Below are 16,689 nucleotides of genomic sequence, written 5' to 3' on the forward strand. Positions count from 1 at the left end.
CCTCCTTACTCTTCAGGCAGACTGAAAACTCTTCCTCTAACTATTCAAATGGTTCACTCTCTCTCTTCATTTGGGTGTTTCTCAAGTGACAGCTCAAAGATGCCTTCCCTGACTTTTCTATCTAGAATAGCATCCTCATCAGACTCCACTTGTTTTAATTTTTCTTCACAGCACATATCACTACCTGACAGTCTCCCCCAGCAGCATGTGAGCCCCATAAAGGCAGGGACTTTGTTTAGTTCACTCAGATATTCCTTGCACCTTGAATAGTACCTAGGACACAGATGAAGCTCATAAATATTTTCTGAATAAATTAATGAATCAAGTTCAATGATAATTGGACCTGTCTGATGGCTAATTTTATGTGCAAACTTAGCTGGGCTATGGTGCCCAGATATTTGCTCAAAATGTACTCTAGATGTTTCTGTGAGGGTGTTTTTGGATGAGATTAACATTTCAGTTGGTGGACTTTGAGGAAAGCAGACTCCCCTCTATAATGTGGGTGGTCCTGATTGAATCAATTGAAGGCCTGAACAAAAAGGCAAGCGGACATTTTGGAGCAGATGGCCTTTGGACTTCACCTGCAATATCAGGTATTCCTGGTTCTAGAGCAGATTGCCTTTGAACTCCAACTACAACTTTTTCCTGAGTCTCCAGCCCCCCCTAGTCTCCCCTATCAGCTTTTGACTTGCCAAGCTTAAAATAAATCTCTTCGTGTACATATCCTATTGGTTCTTTTCTCTGGAGAACCCTGACTAATACAGTCTCTAAGTCAAACTGTGCTATCTTCTTTGCTAAAGAATTCTTCCCATTAGCTCTCTACCCACTGGTTTCCACAACATGAGTCAGGGAGCTGAAAGCTCTGCATATTTTTGTCAGATCAGCAGGTAATATTGCTCCAGGTGACCTTCTTCCCCATGGCCAACTAAATGGGGACTGGAGAATGGGGGAGAGAATAATCAAACATATTTTTTTAAGATAATAGCCAATTACTTAGAAACTGGCACTTAAAACCATCTGGAGACTTTATCTCCTCTTCATAACATACTATTTCATTGATATTTTGTTAACAGGAAGGTTGATCTACATCCCAACCTGTATATATCCTGAAATGGTAAGGAATATAAGATATCAAACATACTAGGTATGCTTATATTCTGGATTTTTGGCGGTTCCCATAGTATCTATATGACTAGATATGACCACAATTATAAAGTCTACAGGATGTGGTGTTTTTTCACAAGATGCTCCAGGTCAATACTTCCCATCATGCCCTTAAAAAATAATTTAAAAGAACAAACAAAATTCCCTACCCTGGTACCACTTCGGATCCTGCCTCGAGAAAAGTACCGCTTTCCAACATCCCCACAGCGTTGTGGCGGCCTTTAGAAGATATCGCTCCGCCCCTCTCCCCGCCCCACCCCGCTCCCAACCGGGGGGAGGAGGGCGCCCTCCCAGCCAATCAACACTCAGCAGGGTCCTCCTCCGGCGCGTGTTTCAAAGGCCCCGTAGGAACCAATGAGCGGTTAGAGGTCGAGCCTGGGCACCGGGGGCGGAGTAAGAAACAGGGGGAGTGTCCGATTGGTTCCAAGAAGAAGCCTCGCCCCACCTCACAGAAGGATGAACCAATGAGCTGAGCTGAGGGGCAGAGGGCGCGGGGCGGAGGTTGAGACACTGGTGCTGCCCGAGGTAGCAGGAGGCCGGTCTGGTTGTCTGGCGGCCAGCTATGAAGCCGGTGAGTGGGGACGGGGATTGGAGGAACCGAGCCGCAGGGATGGGAGCGGCCCCGATGCGATTTATTGAGCCCGGGGACAGCCCCAGCCTGGTCGCGACACGACTCGCGCAGTAACCGTCCAGGGAATGGGAGGTGGCGCTTCCCGGAACCTGCAAGAAGGATGGCAGCGAAGGAATAGGGTCGGAGGCGGGCGAGGGGAAGACAGACATTCGCTGTGCGCCTGTTATGGGCTGTGAGCTGTCGCATGCAGGGTCTCCTAAGCCTCACGACAGCCCTGCCAGAGAGGGCTGAGCCCCGTTTTACGAAGGAACTGAGGCATAGAGAGCTTAAGTGTCTCCGTGCATCATTCAGCCTGATACCCCAGCCCCAAAGCATATCCTGGGATGCCCTGGGCCCCCTGGGGAGCATTCCTCTCCGCGGACGGGGAAAACTTCCTGGAAGATGATTAACAGCCCCCGCCCCAGCTTGTGGGCGTGTCACCACGGCCACCATTACACGGGGCCACCTGGCACTGCGTCCTTTTCCCTGGAGTTAAGAATCTCTGGGCTTGGGGAAGCGGAAACATCCAACTCTGTTAGGATTTGTAAAGCTGGCTGGGAGAGCCTGAGTGAATGGGCCACGCAAACTGAAACTCTTGAATCATCAAAACTGCCTTAAAGAAAGAAAAAACAGGCTTAAGGATCTGAAGCCCCACCTGACTCACATCACCTACCAACAGAGCTGACAACCTGTTGAAGGGGCTCCATTTGAGTTGAGTTGATAATAATGATACGGATAGATCCAAAGCAACTCAAATCCATGGCCTAAATTGGCTCTGTAAAGTGATCTGGTAGTTACAAATAAGACCATTATAGAATAGAATATAGCTTCAGAGCTAGAAAAGACATTAGGCAGTTACACTTGCTAATCCCCATGTTTCCATGTGGAGGGACATCAGCTGTCCTTCACTCCTGGCCTCTTTCTACACTTGTCCCCAGAAGGGGAAGAGTGAGTGATCTGATCCGTGAGTTTGGGAGGAACTGAACACAAGTAGCTGTGTTCCTTCCCTTCTCTTTGCAGAGAGTACTATCTGGGGTGCTCTCTGCCACAGGGGAGCCATGGGTTGTCCATCACTGCCTGTGCCTGGGTGGATAAGTCCAATTCTGGAGTGAAGAATTGACAAGCCCACTTGACCTCAGCTTTAAAGCCACATCCTCCATCCTCCACCTGACAGTCAGTAATAAAACTGATATATTGATCTCCATTTTTCTCTCCAGTGTCTCATCCCTCAGTTGGTTCCAACTAGGAAGTAGAAGAAAGGTGTGTTTTTTATTGGTCCTATAACACATCTTCCATGTAGAAATGCTTCCCACGTGATTTTCAACTCCTTAGATCATCACACAAAGTTCATCTCAGTCTCTCTAGTCCAGTGATTCACAAAGTTAGGGACATGTTATTCCACCTGTACTCCCACCCACCCACCAACCAAATTGCTAGGCTGTTATTTATTGAGAAATGGGGTAGAGAAAACTACTTCTTTAGCTTCTTCTTCTCTGCTCTGATGTCACAGTTCCTGGATACAGTCAGCTCTCGGTGTCCGTGGATGCAGAGGACCAACTGTCCCATGTTGGTCCGTTTTATGTAAGGGAGTTGAGCATCTGGGAATTTTGGAACCCACGGTCGGGGGAGAGGTCCTGGAACCAACCAATCCCCCCCCACCCCCTGCGGACACCAAGGGACTATACTGTACAAAGCCCTTTCTCTTTTTGCCTTAATTGCCTTAACTTCTCTATCTGCTTAAAAACCTCCTGCTCATCCATCAAAACCCAACTAATGGATCTCTCCTCTGTGAAGCTTTCTCCAGCTCCCTAAGCAGTCAGTCACTCCCTTGTCTGCTCTGAAGGGCATAGTGCCATTTTAGCACTTCTAACTTTTTTGAATCTATTTACACATTGTCTCTCCAATTATACTGAAGGCAGGCTGTTTATTTTATGGATCTTTGCATCTCCAGAGCTTGGCAAATGAAGGTGTCCAAGAAATGTTTGTGAATGAATGAATGAATAAATCTCACTTTATAGTTTTGGAAAACTGAGATCCAGTAGAAACTGACATCGCTTGTCCAAGTTTATACAGTAAGTGGCAGAGCCAGGACCAGAAGACAGGTTTCTTGGTTCCCAATCCAACACTCTTTCCACTACATGGGGCTGTAATTATTAATAGGACAGTAAACAGCAATAGTTTATTATTGATATCGCTGATCTCTCTGATATTCCAGGTTTGAGTAAATTGCAAATATGCATCAGTTTGTCTTTAAGCAAGGATCAGCTATACTAAAACTATATGTAAATATTCTTTAAAGTTATTTAACATAACTGATTTCTTTTGAAGCCTAGTTCAGTGCAAACAAGTGAGTTTGACTCATCAGACGAAGAGCCTATTGAAGACGAACAGACTCCAATTCAGATATCATGGTACGTTAACCTTTCTGATCAATGATGAGCTAAAATATTTGATGTGTACATAATAATCTTTGTAGAATTTAGTCTGCATATTGAAAATGATTCTCTTCTGCTGATTATAGAATTCTTATCTTTCTTATCTATGGTAGAACAAAGCTTTTTTGGGGGGGTAAGGGGAGTGGTGAGAGTTCCTTCCTTATACATTGAGTAAAACCATAGTAGAAACAAGGAGTTAAGATTTGAATGAGCTCCCATTTAGTACCAAAACCTTCTTATTCTTTTACGACAAAAGAATAGTGTACCAAACATAGGATGAGATATCCTATGTTATCATTTATTCCAGTCCTAGAACTACTTGCCACAATAATGCATCTATCAGCAGACCCTGTTTAAGATAAAAGCCACATCACCATAGATACAAGAACAAAAACAAATGTTTTTATATAAAATCAACTTCTGAATTTTGGCAGTGACTTACGGTTACAGCAGATTCTCTACAGTCCCTGTAAGTGTAATAATCTTTCTCTTTAAGCACTGACCCTGCTGTAGGAAGAGAAAAAAAGTGTTGTCCCTATAGTTCTTTTGTTCTGCCATCAAATAGCAATTAACTTTCATTTCCCCTTCTAAGCCACCTTCAAACTCAAAAACTCATCTAATTTTCAAAGTCAGGTGGTATTTATACAATGCCCCATATTTTCCTCTAAATTCATCTTCTGTTTTGCAGACAAGGTGAGCCTCTGCCCGCTTTGTTCCCAGGCACTGCAAACTGGGAATAGGATTTCTTGAAATTATTTCATTTTAACCAAAATCCATTACAACAAAGAATAGGTAGCCTGTGGTTTTTATTCTATGAAATTGTATCTGTTTAAGGAAGTCCTATAAAGAAATCTTAAAATAGTAATTTTGAATGAATGCTGGAGATGAAATCGTCAGATGGTCATTTTCCAGCTTATTTCCTAAGGTTACTAACACAAAATATCTCAGGTAACAAACCACAGGATAACTTAAGTACACTTTATACTAGCTGTAAGCAACCTAGGCATTACTATCTTTAAGTTAGTTTAAATTAGCTTGCCACTTTTAAGACTTAAATTGCAACAAAGCAAATGGTAAGTTCCTATTTTAAAACTCCTAGTCTTTCTAAGCCTTTTTGTGACCAATACATTAATATTTAACTATGAATTTTTGTTTTGTGACTGCTGTAAAACTTTAAAACACCTTCATTTAGTGGCAGGCACACACGTTTGTGTAAATGTCCATCTATAACTTTAAATTGAACTAAACTTGATAAAGTTTTATTCCTTTCAGGCTACCCCTGTCACGAGTGAACTGTTCTCAATTTCTTGGTTTATGTGCTCTTCCAGGTAGGTGACACTATTGATGTATTAGAAATTATTTTTTATATAATTCTCTGTACTGAGCAGTAAGAGAATTTCACAGACTATCAGCATAGGAACTCAGTTCTGGAAACCCTCTTGGTGGGCTACAGATAAAGGAACATAGACCCACTCTTCAACCCTTCCACATCCACATTCACGGTTCTACATTTCTGATTTACCTATCTTATAAAATGTAACACAGGGGTACAATGTGAGGCTAAGGACTACAGCCACGTACTTGTTACAGAAAGGACACAGAATAAAGAACCCTTGGATCAAGAGTTTCTTCAGCTGGGATCTATGAATCCCTGGAATTATATTCCTAAGAATACAAGAAATTTAAATTCCCATTCAAAATGGAATTGAAGCATATAAATGATCATGTGTAATGACTTTCTACAGTAGCTATATATGTGTGTAATATACTTGTTATTTATGACCAGAAACTGACTCTTGCACTTGCCTTGTTACTACTTACAGGTTGTAAATTTAAAGGTGTTAGAAGAAATATCCAAAAAGATACAGGTAGGTGTAATAAGACAGAACCATCTTAATAGGTTCTTAAAAAATAATACTAAAAATCTTTGTCATAAAGAACAAACTGTAGTCTCTTCTGAATTTTCCAAAAAAAATTTTTGGTATTTCATAAAGTTTCAAGCTATAGACTTATTCTGATATGTGAAGAGGTATTTGTGAAGGGCAAAAAAGACTCATCATTTACTAAACATAGTGTTGCTTTTCACTGGTTTTTGTAGTTCTATACATAAAAACTGCATTTGAGTTATAATGTATAAGTTGGAGGGGGAAAAGTATGTAAATAGAAAGCTGACATTGCACTGCCCAGATCTTTGAACATACTGTTCTTTGCAGACTTGACTGTGATACTGGAAATTAAGCCTGAGCTGGGAACCCAGAGGTAGTATTGAAATTGTCCATCCCACATAGAAAATTTACAGAACCAGTGTCTAGGTGGAAAAGATGGAATAGGGTCTGATCTCTACATGCCCAAGGATGCTTTTAGCCTCAAGTCTAATAATCCTACAAATATCCCGATAATCTGTCCCAATTTGGAATTTATATATTGTACGATACTAACAAATTTAGACTTCCAAAATATTTTATTCTGGTTGGCCTGGAATATCTCAAGCCTGATAGTCCTACCAATGTCCTTATAATAAACCAATACAAAAATGTATATATTGTCTGATTCTGACCACTATAGATTTTATAAACCTAAAATTCTGTCCTAGTTATCCTAGAATATCAATTTGCTAATATACTTTCTTTAATTTACCTACCAGAAAAGACTAATAGATTAGTTGACCCTTGCAGTATTTGTAAAGATTTTCTGCTCTAGAGATACCCACCATGGTAGGAAATTTCCATTTGGAGAACATTCAGTTATAAGCAAAATATCATTTAAATCATTGGTTCAAGAACCAATCTTGCACATTTTGGAAAGCCCTATTCATTTAGTCTCTTCTGTAAAAGGAGTTTCCAATTTTTTACCAAACCTTTTTTTCTTCCAATGAAATCTTAAATGGAATCCAATATACAAAACAGATGACAGTGTCTGAAGGGGGAGACCTAAACTCTCCTGGCAGCACTTCCTGTGTCCGTCCTCAGAGTCCTTTCTGGGAAAGTTGAAATCTACTGTATAATAGAAATTATTCAATGCGTGCAAGAGGCAAATAGGAAATTTACCTACTCTCTTAAAAATGGTTACGGATGTCAACTACAAGTTAAACCCTTTTACAAGTACAAAAGCTTAATAGTATTATCTAGAGGAGCACTGTCCAACAGAAACATATTGGGAGCCACAAATAGAGGCCATATATGTACTTTTGACGTTTTCTAGGGGCCACATTAAAAAAGTAAAAATGGGTAAAATTAATTTTAGTAATATACTTGATTTAACCTCATATAGGCTAAATAGTATCGTTTCGATGGGTTTTAAGTATAAAACAAATTATTGAGATAGGAGTTTTTTGGTACTTGGTCTTTGAAATCAGATACGTATTTTACATTTACAATACATCTCAATTTGGAGTAGCCATATTTCAAGTACAGGTTTAGAGTTTCATGATAAAAAGTACTTTGTACTTAAATAGCTAAATGTCCTAGGATTTCGTGGGTGGGGAGAGAAAAAGGGGAACCAGATGAGTCAGAATTATTCATTATGAACCAAATGCTCTGTAGTGAATATTGCCCTAAGGAAGCTCCAGTGAACAGAATGGCCTGCAGTACTCTCGCTTGGTTCATATCATTATACTGAAATTCGCTAAGTCACATAATTTTCATACAGCTAATGCTTTATTTCCTAGAAACCTAGTCCCTAAAAGTAAATACATGATGGTGTGGTACACTGCAAATACAGGTGAGAATACAAGCGCTCTGGCACCGTGGCTATGCTGGAGATTTTATACTGTGCTTAGGGTAAAACAAAATAACCGAGACTTGTACACAGCAAACACCATTGATTTGGTGAGAAGAAAATGGGAAAAAATGTGCTATCATTCCTTCTTGTTTTGAAATATTAGGTGTTTTACAATTTATTTTAAAGCAGTATTTATTGTAAAAAAATTTTTTTTCAAAACAGCAATATAATGGATGTCTTACAATCCAGTAAAAAAACATTTTGACTTATAAAGTCAGGTTTCATTTTAATAACCTTTTGGTTCAGATGTTTCTAATTACTATTTTGTGCTTAGTGACTTCGTTTTTACCCTAGTTTGAAGACAGATCAGTATTGTTTTAGATTATCAATGAGCATTTCAAAGGTTATCATTTGTTATTTACTTAGTTTGTTTGGCTTAAGGAACTTAACTCCATATTTTCCCTCCCGACTGTATTTAAATTTGTAATGTTTTGTCCATGTGTGTCCTTGTGTATCTTGGTCTATTGGCAGAAGAACTAAAGAGCTATGGTATACAAGACATATTTGTTTTCTGCACCAGAGGGGAACTGTCAAAATATAGAGTTCCAAACCTTGTGGGCCTCTACCATCAGTATGGAATTATCACTCATCATCATCCGATTCCAGATGGAGGGACTCCTGACATAGCCAGCTGCTGTGACATAATGGAGGAGCTTGAAATCTGCCTTAAAAATAACCGAAAAACCTTAATACAGTATGTTTTCCTTTTCTCCATATATTACGTGAAAAATGTCCCAGTCAAAATGATTTCTCAAATTATTGCATCCTTATGCAGTTATTACCTACCTTATAGTTTGTTGCAAGGATCAAAAGGAGATAATACATGAAAAGTACTAGCACCATGCCTGGCACAGAGCAAGCACTCAGATATTTGCCATTATTACTTTTGAAGAGTAAGGACAATAAATGAGTAGATTAGGAAATTTTTAGGATAGTGTAACAGGCTTTTTTTTTTTTTTGCTTTCTTTCCTTTTGTCTTAGACCTTTACTCTTGATTTTGGGACCCTCTCCTTCCCAAAAAGGTGAGGGCATCATTCCTGTTATGTAACACCATACCTACTGGTCGGCCTTTCAGTTGTTTAGTTTCTTCCAACAGCAAGAAAGTCCATTTTTAAAAAATTAGCAAAGGAATTATCCCTAAACAATGAGCAATCCTAAAAACAGGACTTGAAAATTGTATTTGATGATATGAATTTGCTACCTGAATGAAAGAGGGACTCTCATTTTTTGTCAGTGGCTGTAAATAAGCTGCTGGTATGAAAGTTTAAAACAAAAGAAAATGGATTAAGGGGAAAAAATGAGAAGAAAAGAAAAAAGTAGCTTGGAGAAAGGAAGAAGAAAGTGACAATCAGCAGTAGACAGTAGCAGTAGCATTGGAAAGACTCTAAGTGGTGCCATGGAAAGGAACATTAGTTATACCAGAAGTGAGACCCACAGAGCAGAGGGGAGCCAGCCACAAGGAGAAAACTATAGATTTATTCTAATATGTGAGGAGGTATTTGTGAAGAGCAAAGAGAACTCATCATTTACTAAACATAGGTCTTTGTGCTTATTGGGTTTTTTTGTTTTTTCAGTTTTGGGGATGTTTCTTTGTTTTTTTGCATCCTAATCTTCTTAATCCTTTCTGGAGCAAGATAGAGCATTAAGTAGTGTAATACCTCAAAAGCTCTAAGGTCATTGCTTTGAGCTAGAAAGTATACAGACTATACCAAATAACTCAGTAGTCTCAGGCACCTAGGAGAAGGGCAAGCCCAGCCAGCTTCTCTCTCCTTAGACAAAGAGCCCCAGGGCTTCATGCCAGTAGCTCATGTTCTGAAAGCAAACCAACCAGTACAAGGGGACACATATCTGTTTGTGACCAAACTAAACTCTGATATAGAGAACTATCACCTGCAAAGTAGGGGAAAAAGAACTAGAAGCCATCCTACATCCTACAGTTTCCAAACTTTACAGAAACACATCATCTCTCATCTAGTACTAATTGGAGAAGCAAAATTTTAGAGTAAATAGTTGCCTGTGCTACATTTTCTGATAACTCTAAGTAAAACAGCATTAGGTGGTTAGATGAAGCCAGTGAAAAATACTTTACAGGTTTTGAACCCATTTTCAAACCAATTCTGAGATTTTTTTTTTCAAACAAGTCTTTGAAAGCAGCCTCTACTGAAAGATTACCAGAGATCAAACTAGCTCAGTTTAGAAAAACTTAACAAAATCTACTCTAGCAAGTTCTAGCAAACCAAATGCTCTGGTCTTTGAATACAAACAGGATGGGCAATTAGTTGCTCCGCGCCATGTGGGAGGGTGGATGGGCAATCTTGCATATGTCAAATGCTTCAGGCTCCCATAAAATAAAGCATCTGATGACTGGAAATTTTCATTGTCCTAGAGCTTTCAAAGGTGTCCCTACAGTGACTAATGTTTGTTTGGACAAAGATGATTTTCTATCCTTTCTACTATCTTTGGGTGCCCACACTGCTAAACAGCTCTAGAGTTTATCCCTCTAGAAACAGGGTCTGGTACATTTTTTTCCCTGTTCTGTTGTCTGTCCTCCCTGGACATTTTTGTTCCTTTATAAAGTCAGTGAACACTGCTCGCCTATTTTGTTACATCATTTCCTGCGGCTGTTGTAACAAATGACCACAGACCGGGTCGCTTAAAACAGAAGTTTATTCCCACCCAATTCTAGTGGCTAGAAGTCCAAAATCAAGGTGTTAGCAGGGCTATCTTCAGTCAGAAACCGTGGATAGAGTCCTTCGTCACTTCTTCCTAGCTTCTGGTGGTGGCCGGCAATCCTTGGCATTCTTTGGCTCATGGCTGCATCACTCCCCTCTGCCTCTATCATCACATGATTCTCCCTGTGTGTCTGTGTTTTCATATGGTGTTTCCTATTATAAGGACACCAGTCGTATTGGATTAGGACCCACCCTAATGACCTCATCTTAACTTGATTATATCTGCAAAGACCCTATTTTCAAATAAGGTCCCATGCACAGTACCAGCGATTAGGTACAACATATCTTTTGCGGGGGACACAGTTCAACCCATAGCACCTACTGTGTATGAAACATTGTGAATATAAAACACACACTCTAGACACAGTCCCCACCCTCAAGGAACCCACAGCCAACGACACTCTCATGTAAGTGTAATAATACTCCAAACAGGTGTATATGAGGCAGTACACAGAATGGCAGTGGTTTCTATGGGGGCACAGAGGCATTTCAGAAGTTGAAATTTGAGCTAGGTTTTGAAGGATGAGTAGGAATCAATCAAACGGGAGTAAAGATAAAGCTAGCAAGATATAAAGTAATTTTTTTTTTTTTTTTTGGCTGCGTTGGGTCTTCGTTGCTGCGCGTGGGCTTTCTCTAGTTTTGGTGAGCGGGGGCTACTCTTCGTTGCGGTGCGTGGCTTCTCATTGCAGTGGCTTCTCTTGTTGCGGAGTATGGGCTCTAAGCGCGCGGGCTTCAGTAGTTGTGGCCCGTGGGCTCTAGAGCGCAGGCTCAGTAGTTGTGCTGCACGGGCTTAGTCGCTCCACGCCATGTGGGATCTTCCCGGGCCAGGGCTCAAACCTGTGTCCCCTGCATTGGCAGGCGGATTCTCAACCACTGCACCACCAGGGAGGTCCCAAAAGTGATACATCTTAATCTTGCAGAAAGCCACTAAAATGTTCTACCTTTATACAGTAGAGCCTCGTCTCTGAAACAGGCCTACAGCTGGGACACTTTGTAGAAAGCAAGTTCATCAGTTATACAGGGGTCAGTACCTGTTTGGTCCTCTGTTTCACATCCTATCACAAGACATGTTTCTACAGCTCCATCTACAAATACACCATAGTAACTGATGCTCATGATGGGTTGTCAGCACTGAATTAGGATCAGTACACCCTCTGAGAAAGTTAGGAAGTATGGAATGCACTTTTTAGAATCTTTGAAACTGATTAAAGTGAATGGTTTTATTGCTTAAGAATCAGTCCTTGTTTTTCTAGAAAATCCAGTTATACAGAACTGCTCATTTCTTCACAATGCTACGTAGTAGCAGCTAACGTTCATTTACCTCTTACTCTGTGCCAGGCTCTGTTGTGAGCTTTACAAATGTTATCTCACTCAGTCCTCACTGTGACATAGGTACTGTTGCCGGCCCCATCTTATAGGTGAAAAGGCTGAGGCCCAGAGAGGTTAAATAACTTAGGTTCACACATCTAATAAGTGACAGATTCAGGATTCAACCCCAGGCGGTGGGGCTCCAGAGCCCAGGCTTTAAACCTCTAGGATACACTGCCTCTTTACTCTTTCTAGATGAATGAAGAGTTACCATACGGACCTGTCCCATAACCACTAAGGTTTTGTTTAGAGAAAAATTAAGTGGCAGTTGGTAAAAGTAGTCTGATTTCTATCAGTTTAGTAACACCTTCCACTCCTCAGATGTTTAAAGAGGTCAATAAAAAGGCCCTGCCTTCTTTGTCCCTTATAGGTGTACGGAATACCTCCCAACAAACAAATAAGCACACTTTGCTCTTGATTGATTTATTCAAAAATATTTATTAATCTCTGGGTACAAGGCACTGTGCTAGGCATTAGAGTAGAAATAGAAGGCAGAAAGAGCAAGTCTCTGGTTGTAATTATTGGGATGGAATGAAAATGTACAAACTTCAAAACTGTACTTCCCTTTCAGCTGTTATGGAGGACTTGGGAGATCCTGTCTTGGTAAGAAATATATTTCTATTATTCAGTTGTTGTTTTTTACCTCGAAGTACGAAAACTCGTGTTTCTGGGCCATATGCTCACTTTGTATGAAAATGAGACGAAACACAATATATATCTGCTAAGACCCAAAGGATCATTTAAGGCCCTAAATTTGGTGTTCCCTAGAAAGCCTGGGTGGGAGAGGTATTTTCAGCATTGTTTGGGAGGATTCTACAAAACATAATTTACAGGTCTTAGCACCTGCATTCTTGTGTTTTTTTTGTTTTCTAATGTTCTCCCTTTGCAGGTGTTAAGATATTGACAGTAACTTTTAAATAATATCCATGGGTAATATAAGCATAAAAAGTTATATATGTTAACTTTAAACTTTTAAAAAATGTATTGGGGGGGGAAACAGCTAATGAAATACCACAGTGGGAGTAAGAGTTATTCCTTTTAGTGTTGGACAGTATCAAAATTACAAAGTTTTGTGTTTCAAAGACATTATCAAAATGAAAAGACAACCCACAGAATGGGAAAAAAATATTTGCAAAACCATGTATCTGATAAAGGACTTACCCAGACTATATAAAGAACTCTTACAACTCAATAGTAAAAAGACAATTAAAAAATTTAAAAATGGGCAAAGGATATGAATAGACATTTCTCCAAACAAAGTATACAAATGACCAACAAGCGCATGGAAAAATGCTCAACATCTTAGTCCTCAGAGAAATGCAAATCAAAACCACAGTGAGATACCACCTAACACCCATTAGGATGGCTGTTATCCAAAAAATGGAGAACAAGCTTTGGAGAGGATGTAGAGAAACTGGAACCTAAATACACTGCTGGAGGGAATGAAAAAGGTGCAGCTGCTTTGGAAAACAGCCAGGCAGTACTTCCTCAAACAGTTACACACAGAGTGACCATACGACCCAGCAATTTCACTCCTAGGCATATACCCCAAACAAATGAAAACAGGTCCAGACAAAACCTGTGCACTAACACTTATAGCCATATTATTCATAATAGCCAAAAAATGGAAACAACCTAAATGTCCATCAGCTGACAAATGGATAAACAAAATGTATAGCCATGCAATGGAATATTATTCACCCATAAAAAGGAATGAAGTACTGATATGTGCCACAATATGTACGAATCTTGAACACATTATGCTAAGTGAAAGAAGCTAGTCGCGAAAGACCACGTATGATTCCATATATATGAAATGTCTAGAACAGGCAAATCCATAAAGACAAAGTAAATTAGTGGTTGCTTAGGGGAGGGGTGATGGGTGATTGAGGGATGATAACAAAAGTATACAGTGTTTCTTTCTGAGGTGATGAAAATGTTCTAAAACTGACTGTGGTGGTGGCTGCATTTAACTGCGAATACACTAAAATCCACTAAATTGTGCACTTTAAATGAATGAATTGTATGGGATGTGAATTATAATTATTATAATTATAATAACTCAATAAAGCTGTTTAAAAAAAGAATGAAGCCAGTGTTAAATTTAATTCAAGTGGGCCTGGCCAGAGAGGGTGGGGCTTATTAAAGTGCGTGTCAGAGCCAAAAAAAAATTTTTAATTCAACCACAGTCATTTAAAATCATAATTTGTCAAAAACAGTCTTCTGCACAAACAGAAGTCTGAATTAAGTATAAGCATATCATTAATTTATAATATAAGAATATATATTACATGTAGTATACAATTTTTTTTTTTTTTTTACATGTAGTATACAATTTTTGTCTCGTGTTCTATTTAGTAGCCGCTTGTCTCCTCCTATACCTGTCTGACACAATATCACCGCAGCAAGCCATCGACAGCCTGAGGGACCTGAGAGGGTCTGGAGCAATACAGACCATAAAGGTAAGGAGGGTGACCGTTCTCGTGAGGCTGTGGTCAGGGGCAGACCGCCACAGTGTAACATCTCATCAAAAGGGTAATGAAGATCCAAAGCATTCTATTATTCATGTATCACCTGTTTATATTTTGACTTTTTAAAAATTTACATTTAAATATAACCTGGACGTCTGAAAAAGTTCAGTTTTTCAAACAAAATAATGACAAATTTGAACTTTCCAGTTTACTCTTTCAAGATCCACTACTGTTCAGTTTTTGCCCATTCTGTTCTGGGAATGGATCCTCTCACCTGGAAAAATGAGGCAGTTACCATAAACTTGGTAGTTTCCTGGGTATATTTTTGACCAAAAAGATCTCATGAAGATCCTATTACTGTATCACCAAAACATTTAACAAAGATAGATGAATGACTGTAATAGAAAAAAATGTAAAACCATGCTAATTACCCTTTGCTGTGGATAACCTAAGTGACATCTTTCACATTAACTTTCTATTTAACACCAAAACACTGCAGTGGCAAAGCCCCAAGGATATTATTGATTTGTAGATCTGTAAAGCTAACTTGTCTTCCTTTCCCAATTACCCAGTCTCAACTTTAGGATGAAGTCTGAGGAGCAGGTTCTGAAAACAGAGAAGCAGCTCCCTTTATTATCTGTTTTTAACAAATGATGCTTCATATTCAACATGTTCCCAAGTGTCTCTTTGACACAAAACAAAATACATGGTCAAACATGTATATGCATGTTTTACATCTTTAATCGTAAGAGAGAATTAAGCCCACATTAATAGGGGCTGTCAATTTATCACCTCAGCATTCTGGGGCAAACGTGCTTTTTCCATCTCTGTGCTGATGTAAGTTAGCAGTATGCAATTTCAATTTCTGAACGGTAATACAAAATGAGATTACTGGCAGAGTGAGAATATCCTCTGGGCAGCTATTAAAACTCCAAATGAATTATTTAAAGATTTTATTTTGCTTATCTGTTAAGATCAGTGATTTTACTTTAATATTATCTACTATGAAAATTGTTCCAAATGGATTTTATCATCACCAAAAGCAGAAAACTAAGGCTCTGTAAATTAAGAAATAGATTTTCTTGAATACGCTGCTGTTAACTGCTGCAGAAAGCACCCTCTCTCCCCTGTACTTACTCCCCAGGGGAAAATGCATTAGCAAAAAGAATATCTTCGTGTGTTTTTAATCTTACTTCCTCCTGCCAGTAAAGGGAGAAAGGATTTTAAAGATTTATAAAACACTGCCGTTATTTCATGCTACCTCCTAATTTATAGAGATTTTTAAAACAACTTTTTCACACTATATGTAGCTTTATTGAAAGATAAAACTTCCTCAAGATAGAAATACCTCCTTACACAAAAGGATGTAGAACTGTTTTTATCAAGTATTTTTTTGATTCCCGATTCTGACTAGTATTACTACTCTGGTAATCAGCTTTCTACAATGTATTTCAATATATCTTTACTTTTTTCAGCAATATAATTATCTTCATGAGTTCCGGGACAAACTAGCTGCGCACCTATCATCAAGAGATTCACTATCAAGATCTGTATCTAGATAAAAGAATTTCAAATAGCATATATATATGACCATGGCAGAGATCTGAGTTCTCTAACATTCGTATTGAATGAAACTACTGTTGTTATCAAACGGAATGTAATGAATGTAGATGTGCAGATATTCTTAAAGCTTTTATTGACAAATTTCATTGTGTCTCTTTCATCTCTTATAGGAGATAGAAAAACTGGTATACAATATTCCTTTTAAAAATGCACTAGCTGCTCTGATTTATTTTACCTGGAGGCAATGCTGAAAAAAGCATTTGGAAAAATATATTTTTTACCACACTCTTACCTCATATTATCGGTAACTACTGGGTAGCATGTGACATAGTAATACATATGAAAATTGGTATGAGTAGCCATGCTAAAATTATTTAAATAACTCTTACCCTCTATTCCTCTGAAAATTTCTCCCACTGTTTTCTTTACTTCATAGACATACAGAATTGTGAGGGATCCTATGAACCACCTCGTCACCTCCCTCCCAATACCAGATCATCCCAACAGGTGTTTATCCAGCATTTGCTGGAATCTTCCAATTGGTTCAGACAGCTGCTCTGTTTTTA

At 39.1% G+C, this 16,689-nt stretch overlaps 1 protein-coding gene across 4 annotated transcripts; it reads left to right on the forward strand.

The window, feature by feature from the left end:
* Positions 1 to 1,650: 1,650 nt before the first annotated feature.
* On the forward strand, positions 1,651 to 16,264 carry CDKN3 (cyclin dependent kinase inhibitor 3). 4 transcript variants are annotated; one of them, XM_032622436.1, is made up of 8 exons: positions 1,651 to 1,735; positions 4,103 to 4,185; positions 5,482 to 5,537; positions 6,033 to 6,077; positions 8,461 to 8,683; positions 12,661 to 12,692; positions 14,448 to 14,551; positions 16,036 to 16,264. In XM_032622436.1, exons 1-8 carry the CDS (start codon positions 1,727 to 1,729, stop codon positions 16,120 to 16,122), a joined length of 639 nt encoding a protein of 212 aa, XP_032478327.1. In that variant the 5' UTR covers positions 1,651 to 1,726; the 3' UTR covers positions 16,123 to 16,264. The 4 variants fall into 4 exon arrangements, with proteins under 4 accessions (XP_032478327.1, XP_032478329.1, XP_032478326.1 ...); XM_032622438.1 differs by having other exon boundaries at positions 8,596 to 8,683; XM_032622435.1 differs by lacking the exon at positions 16,036 to 16,264 and having other exon boundaries at positions 14,448 to 16,028.
* The last annotated feature ends 425 nt before the right edge of the window (positions 16,265 to 16,689 follow it).

The sequence above is a fragment of the Phocoena sinus genome, chromosome 2 (genome assembly GCF_008692025.1).
Source record: "Phocoena sinus isolate mPhoSin1 chromosome 2, mPhoSin1.pri, whole genome shotgun sequence".
Taxonomy (NCBI): Eukaryota; Metazoa; Chordata; class Mammalia; order Artiodactyla; family Phocoenidae; genus Phocoena; species Phocoena sinus.

What these genes read in the sequence shown, in the direction of transcription:
- CDKN3 (XM_032622435.1), top strand. An exon ending in AAATATCCAAAAAGATACAG is followed by an intron (nt 6,078 to 8,460) that starts GTAGGTGTAATA and finishes GTCTATTGGCAG; the next exon opens with AAGAACTAAAGAGCTATGGT. An exon ending in AACCGAAAAACCTTAATACA is followed by an intron (nt 8,684 to 12,660) that starts GTATGTTTTCCT and finishes CTTCCCTTTCAG; the next exon opens with CTGTTATGGAGGACTTGGGA.